Genomic DNA, 12,420 nt, shown 5'->3' with positions numbered 1-12,420 from the left:
TTTTTTTTTTTTTTTTTTTTAGTCAGGATCTCACTCTGTCACCAGGCTAGAGAGTAGTGACGTAATCACAGTTCCATGCAGCCCCACCCTCCTGGGCTCAGGGGATCCTTCTGCCTCAGCCTCCTGAGTAGCTGAGACTACAGGTGCCTGTCACTATGCCCAGCTAATTTTGTTAATTTCTTGTAGAGACGAAGTCTCGCTATGTTGCCTAGGCTGGTCTCGAACTCCTGAGCTCAAGCAATCCTCCCATCTTGGCCTCCCAAAGTGCTAGGACTATCACCATGGCCCACTGTACCCAGCTATACCTTCTAATCATAAAATAGAATATTATAAAGCTATCAAAAAAGATGCTCAAACTATTAAGGAAAGATATCCAAAGTACCATTAAGTGAAAAATGTAAGGTGCAGAACAGAACATGCTTGCATTTATGTAAAAAGGGAGTTTATACACATACACACATACTTGCTTGTACTATACACACATGAAATTCCTCTATATAAAGAATCAATAATGTTGATTAGATCTAAGGGACCAGGATACGAGGGTGGAAGAAAGTCTTTTTCAGTGTGTATCTCTTATGTTTTTGTAATTTTGAACCATGTGCACCTATCCAAAAACTTACAGTGAAAAAAAAAAACGGCAATGAAATCAGGCCATCTAGTCAGACAGCTGACGCAGTGTAACACAATAAGGTAAGAAAATCCACCTCACATAGTAGCATCATGACATCAAGCATGTTACTGGTCTTCCCGAAGACTCAGTTTCTTCCCCTATAAGATAAGGATAATCTCTACTGCATACAAGGCTGTTGTGAGAATTACAATAAGATGACAAATGTACAGATGTCCAAGATAGTGCCTGACTGAGAATGGGTAACTGACATGTTTTAGCTTCCTATCACACTGGAAGTTCCAAAATACATTCTTACATATAAACTGCTTTACGCTATTGGTTTTCCTTTAAAATTTTGATTGCATCACGACTCTCTTCCAGAAAAGGGGACATCCACATTGTCTTTCCACCCCCATACTGAAGAAAAAAGCTGTCTTAAGGGACAAGGGAGCTTTTCAATTCTTGAAAAGGCTCACAAGTACAGTACAATCCCTCTTCCAGACAAGTCAATTTAAGTTTATCTGCTGGAACTCAAGGAAAATTCTTTTTCCTCCTTCAAAAGTTTCCACTGGCAAACTTCAGAGGAAAAAAGATGGAATAATTCCCAGGCCAAGGGCTAATCTACTAGAAAAAAATGAGAAATGGGCACTGAAATATTGTTTGTACTCATGTCTTTTCAAGAAAGCCAAGTTCTTTTTTCAACTTTCAGAACCAAGGTTTGTTTTCAGACAAAGACCTCCAGGTCAAGACTTCAAATGGAGAAAGACTTTTCTTCTGACAGTTACAAGTGAGCACACAGGAATACAGAGGAGTCATATCACAGAAAAACTGACAACCCTAACTGTGGGCTGCCAAAGAAAGCCTCAGTAAGACAATGATGATAATTGTCAAGCACTGACTATGTGCTGTAACTTTTCATCTGTCATCTCATCTTAATCCACACAAATAACCCTATAACAAAGGGATTATCACTTAACTCTGGAAGCAAGCCCAGAGAGGTGAACTGACTTGCCTAAAGCTTTCCAAGTTAGTTGGAAACAGGAGGATTCAATTCCAAAGCCATTCCACCATTCCACTGCCTGTTTCTAAACAACAAGTAATTACAAAAAGCCAATCGAGGTAAAAAAATAATGAATCAGAATTTGATTTTTAAAAGAAAGTGAAAGATTTTCTTTAAAATAAACATGCATTGGCTGGGTACAGTGGCTCACACCTGTCATCCTAACACTTTGAGAAGCCAAAGTGAGAGAATTGCCTGAGCCCAGGAGTTCAAGACCAGCCTAGGCGACATAGCAAGACCTCTACAAAAATAAAAAAATTAGCTGGGTATGGTGGCACATGCCTGTAGTCCCAGCTACTTGGGAGGCTGAAATAGAAGGATCACCTGAGCACAGAAGGTTGAGGTTGCAGTTGCCACTGCACTCCAACCTGGGCAACATAGTGAAACCACAACTCAAAAATAATAATAATAGTAATGATGATGATGATGATGATGCAGCTCTTTGCTTAATGTGAAAGCTATCTTAATATCTTTATGCTCCCTATAATCAATTCAAATGAAAGCAGCTCTATCCCTGCTAACTCTGAGAACAAATATTAATCAAATTTCTTCTTAGAATGACTACAAGGAAAGACATAAAGGACAGCAGTGAGAAGTGGACCACTCACAGTTTTGCAGATGTGTTCAGTGGGGCCATCAAATTCCTGCTGCATTCTTTCCTCAAGGAAATAGATGCGGAGCTTTAGGTTAAAGTTTTCTTTCTTCAATTCAGTGATTTGCTGAAATTATCACAGAAGGGTTATTGAAAGCAAACAAAAGTCAGAGGGTCCAACAGATGATACTCACATTAGCCTCCATAGATTACAAGGCTACAAAATGGATCCAAATGTTAAAAATAGAGAAAACTTACCTTTGATACAATTGTACCAATCCAGAAGAATTAAGTGGCTCCCACTAGGCAAGTTTAGGACAATTTTAAGCATCAAAATGAATAATGACAGGAATGAATAATGGATGAATAAATAAAGAATTCATAACTCCACATGGATAATAAGTAGGGAAGGAAATGGAAGGAAGAGGAGAATCTCTTTTTTACAAAAGAAACCTAGTTAATAAACGTGGAAGACTAAAAGGAACAAAAAATCACCACTGCACAATCTCTATAGTAATAATAACTAATTCAGGTACAAATCATCAACACTAAAAGCATCAGATGAAAGATCATTGCAGAACATGATATTCACAGTCTCAAGATATCATCTCACAGATGGCTCATTAATTACAATATAGAAACCATGCAAACACCACCATAACCAAGAAAATATATCTATTATCACCATTCATGGACAAACTGGCATCATGTTTCTCCTGAAATAAATCAATGAAAGCAAACAATTACATCTAAAGTGCTTCTGTCTACAACCTTTAACCTGCATCTAATCAAGAGGAGTCTGTCAGACAAATCTAAATTGAACAGCATTCTGCAAAACAACAGGACTGAACTCTTCAAAAATCTTAATGACAATCTTAAGGCAAAAATGGTTCTAACTATTAATAAATGGTAGATGAAGAGATTTGACTACCAAGTACAATGGAATCTCAATTTTTTAAAAAATAAAGGCTATATTTTTGAATAATAACTTTATACTAGATAAATAGTATTATGATTTTTTAGGAAAATGCCCTAAGAAAGAGACACAAACTTAAGTACTTAAGGGTGCTATGTCATGATGTCTACAACTAACTCTAATAAGTTGGGACACAGAAAAAAGAAATAAAGTAAATGTAGAAAATATTAATTGGTGAATACAGATGAAGAATCCATAGTTGTTTACGGCACTATTTTGCATCTTTTCCATAGGCCTCAAATTTGTCAAAATAAAAAGTTGGCAGGGAGAACATATTAAGAAAACTAATATTTACTGAGAATCTACTATATAAACAAGCACCAAGCTAAATAATTTATATGCAATATCTTAATTCTTAAAACATTGCAAAAGTATTACCCCCACTACGCACATGATCAAAGACCATGCCACCAGTGGAAGAGTTGGGATTCCTAGCCTGCTGTCTGACTCCAGTGACTATGATTTATTCATTAAACCTCATTACCTAAAGAGGAAATGCCTGATTTTTTGCTTTGGTTCATCCGGTAAGTATTCTGAGAGGGTTAACCTAACTCCAAGAGCATACATTAGCCCACATTCTAAAGCAATTTCCTCATATGTTTATATCACCAAGTTGAAATAGCTAAATGTTTTTCAAAATCCTACCAACATTCCCCGAGTTCTCTCTCTCTGTTTCACATATCTATGAGTCTCTGCCTTGTGGGGGGGTGGATATTCCTCTCCTTAACACTATTATAAAGAAAATGATAGATGCACAGGCTAGGAAGGAAGGAACTTTAAATTAGTCGGGGATGATGGTTACCTTTGGGGAGGAAAAAGTGGGCAGTGCTTGGGAAGAGCCACAGAGGAGACTTCTGGGGTACTAATAATGTCCCATTTTTTGTCCTTGGTGATGGTTATAGAGATATGCTCTTTTTTTGAAAAACATTGAACTGTTCACATATGATTTGTGTGTGTTCCTGCACATATGTTATACTTCATTTTTTTTAAGTTTTTAAAGTCAAACAGCCTATTAGTCTATGGTTAATTTAAATTACTAAATGTTAACTAGTCCATGGCTAAGAACAGTATGTCTATTCAGTAAAATATTATAGAGCATAAAGGAGAATGAGAGACCACTTTGTGTACTCATAGGAAATTATCACCATGACACACTATTAAAACACTATGGTACAGAACATTCTATATGGGCAGGTTATCATCTTTAAAAGGGGCAGGGGATATGAATACATGCCTACTTGCTTGATATGTTGGTATACATCTGGCAGTGCACTACAGGCCCTTTTCATCTGTTGATTTTTATACCACATAAGTTTTCTAGTCAAAAAATAAAAGATAAATTTAAATAAATAAAGGATAAATGCATCCTCATCCTTTTGTGAGAGTCTGAATTGCTGATGAAGTTTTGCTAAGTCCAGTGTATCTGTCCACACTATAATTCATGCATCTGTTGTTCCTTTTCTATTCTCAAAGTTACCACTCAAGCTCAGTTCTCAAAGCAGAAAGACCAGGCACTTTGGAGAGAATATTAAGTTCAATCTTCATTCTCTCTCACAACGTATCCTAGACGTGCTACCTCTTTGAGTCTGTTTCTTTATCTCTAACACAGGGATTATAAAATCATTCTTACAGGCCAGGCACAGTGGCTCAGGCCCATAATCCCAGCACTTTGGAAGGTGGAGGCAGAGGCAAGAGGATTGCCTGAGCTCAGGGGTTCGAGACCAGTCTAAGCAACATGGCAAGATCTCGTCTCTACAATAAATTAAAAAATTAGCCGGGAGTGGTGGCACATGCCTGTGGTTCCGTGAGTGTGGCACTGCACTCCAGCCTGGCAACAAGTGAGACTCCGATTCAAAAAAAAAAAAAAAAAAAATCAATCTTACAGATTTTTCTGAGAAGAAAACAAATAGATTTGGCTATTTCAAAGACAAAAATAATTGAGAACTCTTCTAAAAAATGGTAGTTAAAGAAACAGGACTATTAAGTACAACAGAATCTCAAATTTAAAAACAATTAAAATACACAGATTGTGGCAGGGTGCAGTGGGTCACACCTATAAACACAGTACTTTGGGAGACCAAGGTGGAAGGATAGTTTGAGCCTAGGAGTTTGAAATCAGCCTAGCCATCTTAGTGAGACCCTATCTCTACCAAAAATAGAAAAAGGTAGTTGGCCATGGTGGCATGCACCTGTAATCCCAGCTACCTAGAAAGCAGAGGCTGGAGAATCACTTGAGCCCAGGAGTTCAAGGCTGTAGTGAGCCATAATCATGCCACTACACTCCAGTTTGGGCATGAGATTATGACTCAAAATATAATTTAAACATTAATTAATAAAATTAATAAAGATTTTTTAAATAATATAATAAAATACAGAGATCGTGAGGACTAAAAAAAAACTACATGCTGTATACTAGAAACCACTTTAAACATAATAGAAGTACATTACAAGTAAAAAGATAAGAAAAGATGTACCATGTAAATACTAATTAAAAGAAAAAATGGCGATTAATATCAGAATCTAGGTTGGGTATGGTGGCTCATGCATGCAACCCCAGCACTTTGGGAGGCCAAGGCAGGAGGATTGCTTGAGCCCAGGAGTTTGAGACAAACCTGGGCAACACAGTGAGATCTTGTCTTCACAAAAAAATCAGTCAGGCATGGTGGTATGAGCCTGTATTCTCAGCTACTGGGGAGGCTGAGGTAAATCGTGATTATGCTACTGCACTCCAGCTTGAGTGACAGAGTGAGACCCTGACCAAAAAAAAAATAAAAGGAAAAATGTAACAATCCTAAATGAGTACACATCTAACATTACAGCTTCCAATTCATAAAGCAAAAACTGATAAAACTGAAAGGAGAAATAAATAAATCCACAATTATGGTCAGAGACATCAACATTCCTCTCTCATTAATCAGAACAGAAAATCTGTTAATAGATTAGTAAATCGAATAGAAAAAGCAGACCAAAAAAATCAACAAGAACACAGAAAAACTGAACACCATCAACCAACATGATATTATTTATATTTATGAAACACTCTATTCAATAATTCAAGTTCATGGAACATTTACCAAGATATCCTCGGTCATAAAAGCAACACTTAACAAATTTTGAAGAACTGAAATCAAACTATGTTCTCTGACCATAATGGAATTAAACTAAACATCAGTAACAGAAAGAAAACTGAAAAATCTCCAAATATGTTAAACAACACATTTCTAAACAAGGCATGTAAGATATTGAAATCTCAAGGGAAATCAGAAGACATTTTAAATTAAACAAAAGTGAAAATACAACACAGTAAAATTTGTAAGATACAGTTAAATCAGTGGTAAAGGATGGAAATACACTATTAAATGCTTTAGAAATGAAGGTCTCAAATCAACAATCTAAACCTCAAGAAGTCAGAAAAAGAGCAAAAAGAACCCAGGAATATAATCAACATAAAAGCAAAAATGAATGAAATGGAGAACAAAAACAATAAATAAATATCTATTTTAAAAGCAGGTTTTTAAAAAATGCTCTATGCAATTTATATACTTCTGACAAGACTAAAAAAAATAAAAAGGAATGAAAACACAAAAAAATAAAAGGAATGAAGACACAATATCAAGAATGAAACAAGCCGGGTTCGGTGGCTCAGCCTGTAATCCCGTGCCTTTGGGAGGCTGAGGTGAGTGGATTGCCTGTACCCGCGGGTTCGAGACCCGCCTGGGCAGCCAGACCTCATCTCTACAATAAATCAAAAAATCAGCCGGGCGTGGTAGCGCATGCCTGAATTCCGGCTACTCGGAAGGTTGAGGCGCAAGGATTGCCGGAGCCCAGCAGGTCGAGGCTGCGGTGGCCAGGAGCGGCCATTGCACTCCAGTCTGGGTGACAGAGTGAGACTTCAACTCAAAAAAAAAAAAGAATGAAACAGCTGGATGTGGTGGTTCACACCTGTAATCCCAGCACTATGGGAGGCAGAGGCAAGAGGATTGTCTGAATCCAGAATTAGAGACCAGCCTGGGCAACTAGGAGAGATCTCATCTCTACAATAAATCAAAAAATTAGTCGGGCATTGTGGCACGTGGCCGTGGTTCCAGCTACTTGGAAGGTTGAGGCAGAAAGATCACCTGAGCCCAGCAGGTCAAGGCTGTGGTGGCTGTGAGTGTGCCGCTGCACTCTAGCCTGGGCAAAAGAGTGAAACTCCAACTCAAAAAATAAAAAGAATGAAACAGAGCCTATCAACGAAGATTCCATGACATTTAAAAGGATACTAAGGGAATAATACATACAACTTTCTACACATAAATTGGACAACTTTGATGAAAGCCACGAATTATCAAATCCCACCAACAAAAAAATATATAACCTGAATAATCATATATCTATCTTTAAAAACTGTATTTTTAGGCCAGGAGCAGAGGTTCACGCCTGTAATCCCAACACTATGGGAGGCCAAGGTGAGAGGATTGCCTGAGCACACGAATTTGAGACCAGCCTGGGCAACATGGCAAGACCTCGTCTCTATAATAAATAAAAAAATTGGCTGGACATGGGCATGCACTTGTAGTTCCAGTTACTTGGAAGGCTAAAGTGGAAGAGCCGTCTGAACCCAGCAGGTTGAAGCTCCAGTGGCTGTGAGCATGCCACTGCACGCCAGCCTGTGTGACAGAGTGAGACTCTGACTCAAAAAAATAAAAAATAAAAATAAATAAAAACTGAATTTTTTAGTTAAAAGCTTTTTAAAAAGAAAATTCCAGATCCAGATGATTTCTATGGGCTCAGGCGATCCTTCCGCCTCAGCCTTCCAACTAGCCGGAACTACAGGCATGCACTACCACTCCCAGCTAATTTTTTTATTTATTGTAGCGAAGAGGTCTTGCCAAGTTGCCCAGGCTGGTCTCGAACCCCTGGGCTTAGGGAATCTTCTCTCCTCGACCTCCCAAAGTGCTGGGATCACAGGCTTGAGCCACCGTGATTTCACTCAGATTATTCCAGTAGCAATTTCTACCAAATACTTAAAAGAGATATAACAGCAATCCTCTCCAAAAAATAGAAAATGAGGGAAATTTCCCACTTCATTTTATAAGGGCAGCAACATTCTGATATCAAAAGACAAAAACATTACAAGAAAACTAGATTCAATCCTTCATAAACATAGACAAAAAAATCCTCAACTAAATTTTGGCAAATTTAATAACAGATTCATTTTTTTTTTAAGAGACAGGGTCTCATTATCTCAGGCTGGCCTTAAACTCCTGGGCTCTAGAGGTCCTCCTGCCTCAGCCTCCTAAGTAGGTAGAACTACAGGTATGCACTATCACACCTGACTATGAATAGGAATTATCCCAGGAATGCACAGCTACTCAATATTCAAAACTCAACCCAGGCAATCCGCCATACTACCAGACTTAAGAAGAAAAAAATATGATCATGTTAACAGATGCAGATATGAAAAAACTCAACAAACTAGAAAATGAAAGAAATTTCATTAATGGCCAAAGGGCATCTACAAAAAACCACATATTTTCATACGTAAGAATCCTTTATTCTTGAAGAGTAGAGAGAGACATTATATTTTTAACAACACAGAAACTCCAGAGGAGTCTATAGTCAATGTACTTGGTTTCTACGCTAGGCTAGGTAGAAGTGATGAAAGAGTCAAAGCGCAGAGATAAAGCTCTATTTAACTAAACATTAAAAAAAAGAAAAAGAGTACTACTCGCCTAACATTGGGAATAAAAAAAGGGCGTACACTCTCACAATTCCTATTCAACACTGTATCTGAAGTCCTGGACAGTGCAACAAGAAAAAAATTATATAAGGCAATCAGAGTCAAAAAGGAAGAAATAAAACCCAAGGAAGCTACAAAAAAGCTCCTAGTACTCATAAGTGAAATTAGCAAGGTCAACATACAAGTATGAATCATATTTCAACATACTAGCAATTAAATGAAAATGGTTGTGTGTTTTTAAAAATTTACAACAGTTCAAAAATATGAAATTCTTAGTTGGGCATGGTGCCTCATGTCAGTAATCCCAGCACTTTGGGAGGTGGAGGTGAAAGAATTCCTGAGTCCAAAGGTTCAAGACCAGCCTGGGCAACTTGGCAAGACCTTGTTTCTACAATAAATCAACAAATTAGCCAGGTGTGGTGGCATGTGCCTATAGTTCCAGCTACTTGGAAAGCTGAGGCAGAAGGACAGCCTGATCACAGCTGAACAAGGCTGCGGTAGCCATGACCATGCCACTGTACTCCAGCCCGAGCGACAAGAGTGAGACTCCAACTCAAAAAAAAATTCTTTAGTATAAATCTAGCAAAATATGTACTATATGATTAAAACTACAAAATGCTGATGAAATCAAGAAAACCTAAATAAGTTTAAAAAAACCTACCAAACTCATAAACTGGAAGACTCAATATAATAAATGTTAATTCCCTCCAAATTGATTCTTTTTTTTTTTTTTTTTTTTGAGTTGGAGTCTCACTCCGTCAACCAGACTAGAGTGCAGTGGCACACTTACGGCCACCCCAGTGTTGACCTGCTGGGTTCAGGCTATCCTTCCACCTCAGCCTTCCAATAAGCCTGAACTACAGGTGCACACTACTATGCCTGGCTAATTTTTTGATTTACTGTAGAGATAAGGTCTCGCCAAGTTGCCCAAGCTGATCTCGAACCCGTGAGCTCAGGCAATCCCCTCACCTCAGCCTCTCAAAGTGCTAGGATTACAGGCCTTAGCCACTGCGCCCAGTCCCAAATTGATTCTGTAGAGTTAACACAACTCCAGTCAAAATCCCAGCAGGATTTTTTGTAAATATATACAAAAATACATTTTTCTACAGACAAGCTGATTACAAAATGTATTTGGAATAGTAAACCAGATGAGTCAAAACAATTTTAAAAAAGAAGAAATCCAACATAATAGAATACAGAATACAGAAATAGATCCATACAAGCAAGGCCAATTAATTTTTGACGTAAGTGCAAAGACAATAATTCAATGGAGAAAGGATAGTCTTTTCATTTTTCACAATGGAACAATTAAACATCCATATACAGAAAACTAACCTCAACCTAAATGAAACTCACACTTTAAACAAAAGTTAACTCAAATTTTTCATACCTCTAATGTAAAATGTAAAGCCGTATGACTTTTAGAAAAATACGTAAGAGAAAATCTTTGGGATCTAGAGCTAAGCAAAGAGTTCTTAGACATAATACCAAAGGCACAGTCTATAAGAGGAAAAAAAATCAATAAATTGGGCTTCATCAAAATTTAAAACTTGCTCTGAAAAACACAGCACTGAGAATAAAAAGACAAGCTACACACTGGAAAAAATTATTTGCAAATCAAATATCTGACATAGGAATTCTACTCAGAATACATAAGTAACTCAAAATGTAACAGTAAGAAAACCCAATTTTTCTTAAGCAAACAAAAAAGGGTGAAAGATTCAAACAGAAATTTAACAGAAGATATACAGACAAGATGGCAAACAAGCACTAGAAAAGATTTTCAATTCCTTTAGCCATTAGGGAAATGCAAATTAAAACTACAATGAAATATCACTACATACCTATTAGAATAGCTAAAAAATTTTTACTTTGGTGATACCAAATGCTGATGAGAATGTGAAGCAAACGAAATTCTCATGCTCCACTGAGGGGAATGCAAAATGGCACAGACATTCTAGATGACAGTTTGGCAATTTCTTCTTTTTTTTGAATTGGAGTTTCACTCTGTCACCCAGGATGGAATACAGTGATATGCTCACAGCCACTGCAGCTTCTACCTGCTGGGCTCAGGTGAACCTTCTGTCTCATCCTTCCAAGTAGATGGAACCACAGGCACACACCACCATGCACGGCTAATTTTTTGATTTATTAGAGATGAGGTCTTGCCAAGTTGCCCAGGCTAGTCTCGAACTCAGGCAATCCTATCTCCCCCACCTCCCAAAGTGCTAGGATTACAAGTGTGAGCCATGACGCCCAGTGGCAATTTTTTACTAAAAAATTATACTTAACATATGACATGATAATTCCACTCCTAGGAAATTATCCTAGAGAAGTGAAAATCAATGTTCACACAAAAGCCTGCACACGAATGTTTACTGCAGCCTTATTAATAATCACCAAAACCTGGAAAGAACCCGAATGTCCTACAAACGGTGAATGGATAGAGTATGTACCTATGATGGAACAGTACTCAGCAACTATGATGCCCACAACATGAATGAATTTCAAAGATGTTATGCTGACAAAAGAAGCCAGTGTCAAAAGATTATATACTGTGTGATTCCATTTACATGACATTCTAAGTAAAGCAAAATTATAGGGATGGAGAACAGAACATTAGTTGCCAGAGGTTTGGGGTGAGAGGTTCTGACCACAAAGAGGCACAAAAGGGAAGTTGTTGGTGTAATGTAACCTAACTGTTCTATATGCTGATTGCAGTGATGGCTACATGAGCCTAGAACTGTACATACATACAAAAAAAAAGTACAACCATTCATATTATCTTGATTACAATAGTGGTTACAAGGGAGTATATATTTGTCAAAATTCACCCAACACTTAAAAATAGTGGATCTTGGATCTTATTTTATGTAAATTATATCTCAATAAAATTTTTAAAATAACTAAGAAAGGTCAGACATGGCAGCTCACACCTGTAATCCTAGCACTTTGGGAGGCTGAGGCAGGAGAATTGCTTGAGCCCAGGAAATGGAGACCAGCCTAAACAACACAATGAGACCTCGTCTCCAAAAAAAAAAAAAATTTTAAATTCATAAAATTAGCCAGGTGTAGTAGTCTCAGCTACTTGGGAGGCTGAAACAGGTTACCTGAGCCACTGCGCTTCAGCCTGGGTGACAGAGTGAGAATCCCCCAACTCAAAAAAGTAAAAAATAACTAAGGAGTCATGTAATCCCAGTGCTTGGGAGACAGAGGCAGGAGGATTACTTGAGGCCAGGAGTTCAAGACCAGTGTGGGCAGCATAGTAAGAACCAGTCTCTACAAAAAAAAAAAAAAAGAATAAATTTTAAAAATTTGGATGCTAGTACACCCCCTCACATATACACTCAATGGGTATTTTTTTCAGTTTTTTTTTTTTTTTTTAGATGGAATCTCACTCTGTCGCCCAGACTGGAGTGCAGTGGCCGCTCCCGGCCACCGCAGCTGGCTCCGGCGA

At 37.8% G+C, this 12,420-nt stretch overlaps 1 protein-coding gene across 1 annotated transcript in view; it reads right to left on the bottom strand.

Moving 5' to 3' along the window:
- The window catches only part of CDK5RAP2 (CDK5 regulatory subunit associated protein 2), a 190,657-nt gene that overhangs the window by 155,058 nt on the left and 23,179 nt on the right, over window positions 1-12,420 (bottom strand). The window contains exon 4 of the mRNA XM_008055797.2: window positions 2,282-2,392. Within this exon, the coding sequence (XP_008053988.1) occupies window positions 2,282-2,392 (111 nt within the window). The remainder of the gene's footprint in view (window positions 1-2,281; window positions 2,393-12,420) is intronic.

The sequence above is a fragment of the Carlito syrichta genome, unplaced genomic scaffold (genome assembly GCF_000164805.1).
Source record: "Carlito syrichta isolate Samal-C Ts95f unplaced genomic scaffold, Tarsius_syrichta-2.0.1 Scaffold82277, whole genome shotgun sequence".
In the NCBI taxonomy this organism is placed as follows: Eukaryota; Metazoa; Chordata; class Mammalia; order Primates; family Tarsiidae; genus Carlito; species Carlito syrichta.
The sequence above is the reverse complement of the archived record's forward strand: the minus strand, read 5'-3'. Positions and strand labels throughout refer to the sequence as shown.